The sequence below is a fragment of the Gossypium hirsutum genome, chromosome A11 (assembly GCF_007990345.1).
Source record: "Gossypium hirsutum isolate 1008001.06 chromosome A11, Gossypium_hirsutum_v2.1, whole genome shotgun sequence".
Classification (NCBI taxonomy): domain Eukaryota; kingdom Viridiplantae; phylum Streptophyta; class Magnoliopsida; order Malvales; family Malvaceae; genus Gossypium; species Gossypium hirsutum.
The window spans coordinates 2,142,395-2,146,937 of record NC_053434.1 but is presented as its reverse complement, the minus strand read 5'-3'; the positions used below and the strand labels follow the sequence as shown (position 1 = coordinate 2,146,937).

General features: G+C 33.8%; 2 protein-coding genes across 2 annotated transcripts; both read left to right on the top strand.

Moving 5' to 3' along the window:
• The first annotated feature begins 524 nt into the window (after nucleotides 1–524).
• Nucleotides 525–2,960, top strand: LOC121209835 (protein Ycf2-like). The gene is made up of 2 exons (XM_041081524.1): nucleotides 525–543; nucleotides 1,618–2,960. The coding sequence occupies exons 1-2, from the start codon at nucleotides 525–527 to the stop codon at nucleotides 2,928–2,930; spliced, it is 1,332 nt and encodes a 443-aa protein (XP_040937458.1). The 3' UTR covers nucleotides 2,931–2,960.
• Nucleotides 2,961–3,146: 186 nt separating this feature from the next.
• LOC121209834 (protein Ycf2-like) lies at nucleotides 3,147–4,182 on the top strand. The gene is made up of 2 exons (XM_041081523.1): nucleotides 3,147–3,598; nucleotides 4,059–4,182. The coding sequence occupies exons 1-2, from the start codon at nucleotides 3,147–3,149 to the stop codon at nucleotides 4,180–4,182; spliced, it is 576 nt and encodes a 191-aa protein (XP_040937457.1).
• The last annotated feature ends 361 nt before the right edge of the window (nucleotides 4,183–4,543 follow it).

The following is a 4,543-nucleotide window of genomic DNA, read 5'->3' as shown; positions in this document are numbered from 1 at the left end:
TTATTCTTATTTTATATGTAAAATTTTGGAAATTGTGTTTCTTTTCACATTTTTAAATATTATATATCAATATTTTTTAGTATATACTTTTAGAAAAGCAGTATTATTAAAATTAAATTTTGACACAAGGTGATAGGAAAACATAATTATGTAATAAATATATTTAAAAAAATTTATATAGAAAATAAATAAAATTTTAATGGAAATGATAAAATAGAAATGTTGAGTGTCTTAATTACAAATTTTATTATTTGCATGTATTTTTTCTATTTATTTATATAAAAATAATTAAAAATAAAAACACTCAAAAAAATATAATTCTTTGGTAAAATAATAGTATTTTAACTAATACTCGATTAACTCGTAATATTAACTTAATTAGTAACTTAATTTATAATATAAATTATTTTCAAGAAAACCCATTAACTAAGGTGATAAGTGTTGCATCACATTTTCTTTGGGGAAAAAGACCCCAAAACGACAAAAAAAAAAGAAAAGAAAATTTAAAAAGTCAACCATAATAGATGACAGAGTCAAAGCATGGTTGACTTTTAACCGACAGTTAGGTTTTACTTCACATGCGAACTCAAATCTTCTATTTTATTTTTCAAATTTTGTATTGTTGAGAATTCAAAAATATTCGTATACCGTGTTAAATATTTTAAAATTTATTACAATCATATTTAAAATATTATAAATTCTTATTATAATAAAAATTGTTAATGAATTAAAAAACTTTTCCCTTTTTTTCTTTTAAGTCTTTTATTTATTTATTATCTTTTGTTTTGTTTAATTAGCGGCAGTGTTAATTTTTAGATTAGCTATCGCACGCCTTTTTCTCACCTCATCAACTATTTAGTTCTTTTTTCTTTTCATTCACTACACATGTCTTTTTTTTTCAGTTTACATATTTATTTTGTGGATATATTTGTTGTCTTCGCAAGTTACAATAGACAGATGACAGTGTATGTCGTTCACTAAAACTCTATCGGCGACCACTAGTTTTTATTGGAAAGTGGATGGCTCTTCATCAACTTCTTAATATGTTTCTATTTTGAGAGCATTCTAGAATAATAAATGATTTTATCAGTTGATTTGGACACATGTTGTCTTAAGTTCTATATGTTTTATGTTTGTTTTTTCATTGTTTAATAAATTTTCAATTTTAGAACGTTTTGTCTGCTCTTGTAGCACGTTTTTTAGTCTTGGTTATGCATGCACTCTTAATTTTACAAGTGATTTTAGGGATGATTTTGTTGTCGTCCTCTAGTTTGGTGAATGCTTGATTCTTTTGTCGAATTTTGCTCGTCACTTTGGACCATCTGGGGCTAATTTCATTATCATATTAAGTGTTTGTAATTATTCCAAATATGTCGTGCTTGAATTGTGTCAAAATCAATTGTTAATATATAATAATATGTTATTAATGCTGAGGATAAAATATTTGTTGTGTTGATAGAATTTATCATTTACCATTTAGGAGTATTTAATATTTTTTTCTTAAATGGTATGATTTTATTCATTAAATAAATTAATGAATTTAACTTTAAAAAAATTATTAATGAATCATAATAATTAACCTACATTAAGCAAAATCCATAGGTATATAATGAATAGGTTCTATAGGAACCGGACGATCCTATTTGTTCAAATACCTAACGACAAACTCCTATGTTCCTTTCATTACAGTATTTCTGAACAAGTTCCTGGATAACAAGCTTAAAGGTTTTCTTATTGATGATATCGATATTGATGATAGTGACGATATTGATGCTAGTGACGATATTGATGCTAGTGACGCTATTGATGATAGTGACGCTATTGATCGTGACCTTGATACGGAGCTGGAGCTTCTAACTATGATGAATGCGTTAACTATGGATATGATGTCGGAAATAGACCGATTTTATATCACCCTTAAATTTGAACTAGCAAAAGCAATGTCTCCTTGCATAATATGGATTCCAAACATTCATGATCTGGATGTGAATGAGGCGAATTACTTATCCCTCGGTCTATTAGTGAACTATCTCTCCAAGGATTGTGAAAGATGTTCCACTAGAAATATTCTTGTTATTGCTTCGACTCATATTCCCCAAAAAGTGGATCCCACTCTAATAGCCCCGAATAAATTAAATACATGTATTAAGATACGAAGGCTTCTTATTCCACAACAACGAAAGCACTTTTTCACTCTTTCATATACTAGGGGATTTCACTTGGAAAAGAAAATGTTCCATACTAATGGATTTGGGTCCATAACCGTGGGTTCCAATGCACGAGATCTTGTAGCACTTACCAATGAGGCCCTATCGATTAGTATTACACAGAAGAAATCAATTATAGACACTAATACAATTAGATCTGCTCTTCATAGACAAACTTGGGATTTGCGATCCCAGGTAAGATCGGTTCAGGATCATGGAATCCTTTTCTATCAGATAGGAAGGGCTATTGTACAAAATGTACTTCTAAGTAATTGCCCATTAGATCCTATATCTATCTATATGAAGAAGAAATCATGTAACGAAGGGGATTCTTATTTGTACAAATGGTACTTCGAGCTTGGAACGAGCATGAAGAAATTAACGATACTTCTTTATCTTTTGAGTTGTTCTGCCGGATCGGTCGCTCAAGACCTTTGGTCTCTACCCGGACCCGATGAAAAAAATGGGATCACTTCTTATGGGTTCGTTGAGAATGATTCTGATCTAGTTCATGGCCTATTAGAAGTAGAAGGCGCTCTGGTGGGATCCTCACGGACAGAAAAAGATTGCGATCAGTTTGATAATGATCGAGTGACATTGCTTCTTCGGTCCGAGCCGGGGAATCCCTTATATATGATGCAAAATGGATCTTGTTCTATCGTTGATCAGAGAAATCTCTATGAAAAATACGAATCGGAGTTTGAAGAAGGGGAAGGAGAATAAGTACTCGACCCGCAACAGATAGAGGAGGATTTATTCAATCACATAGTTTAGGCTCCTAGGATATGGCGCCCTTGGGGCTTTCTATTTGATTGTATCGAAAGGCCAAATGAATTGGGATTTCCCTATTTGGCCGGGTCATTTTGGGGCAAGCGGATTATTTATGATGAAAATGATGAGCTTTAAGAGAATGATTCGGCGTTCTTGCAGAGTGGAATTATGCAGTACCAGGCACGAGATAGATCTTCCAAAGAACAAGGCTTTTTTCGAATAAGCCAATTCATTTGGGATCCTGCGGATCCACTATTTTTCCTATTCAAAGATCAGCTCTTTGTCTCTGTGTTTTCACACCAAGAATTCTTTGCAGATGAAGAGATGTCAAAGGGGCTTCTTACTTCCCAAACAGATCCTCCTACATCTATATATAAACGCTGGTTTATCAAGAATACGCAAGAAAAGCACTTCGAATTATTGATTCATCGCCAGAGATGGCTTAGAACCAATAGTTCATTATCTAATGCTAATGGATTTTTCCGTTCTAATACTCCATCTGAGAGTTATCAGTATTTATCAAATCTGTTCCTATCTAACGGAAGACTATTGGATCAAATGACAAAGACATTGTTGAGAAAAAGATGGCTTTTCCCGGATGAAATGAAAATTGGATTCATGTAAGAGGAGAAAGGTTTCCCATTACTTAGCCGGAAAGATATGTGGTCATGAAATAGGGATTAAGTGGAACGGAATTGACTGGGTGGTAGAGTTGTGGAAACACCTGTTTCTTCCATATTTTGGACCTTAGCTCCATGAAACAATATGCTACTGCTGAAACATGGAAGAATTGAAATCTTAGATCAAAACACTATGTATGGATGGTATGAACTGCCTAAACAAGAATTCTTGAACAGCGAACAACCAGAGCTATTACTCACTACATCAAAAATTTCCATTAATGAAAGATGTAACAAATCATTGGTTTAACTGAATAACTAAATAAAATAGATAGACCTTTCTCTTCGTCTCAGGTCGATGGATCTTCTCAACTGGAGGATCCCCTATATGGATAATATATGGATAATACACATTCCAGTTGACCGAGCCTAATTCTATTCTAATTGTTTTGTTCCGAAGCAAAGATATCCACGGGGCGGTTCGCCCTATTCAGATATTCACGACCGAGAAGTACTGGATTCTCTTTCGGATAGGTCCTGAAAGGAGAAGGAAAGCTGGAATGCCACCAGGCGTCTATTATTGAATTCACCGGACCCGATAGTACCCATTTTTGGAACGTCCAGTGCCAAAGTCACGGAATGGGTAAGTCGCCAATCCCTAAAACGGACTATGTAATGTACTTTATCCGCTGGGTTACGGGGGGCATTTTACTAGAGGTTTATATTGTATCAAGAAAGGTGGAAGCCAAAATAGCGGACGGTGGAAAGCTGCCTATACACATGTATTTGAATTCCCAAGTGTGAACATGATAAATAGAGATGAGCAAAGGTCGAAAGTCGCGAAAAGGAAGGCAACTGCACCCGTAGGAGGCATATTCCAGAAAAAAAAAGTTAGGATAGGATTAACCCCGGTCCATCAGATAGAACCAGATCTCGAACAACTGA

Bases quoted from the DNA above. Each gene is read 5' to 3' on its own strand.
- LOC121209834 (XM_041081523.1), top strand. From the start codon at position 3,147: ATGCAGTACCAGGCACGAGATAGATCTTCCAAAGAACAAGGCTTTTTT. The intron at 3,599-4,058 runs GTAAGAGGAGAA...TTTGTTCCGAAG, and splicing joins GAAATGAAAATTGGATTCAT to CAAAGATATCCACGGGGCGG.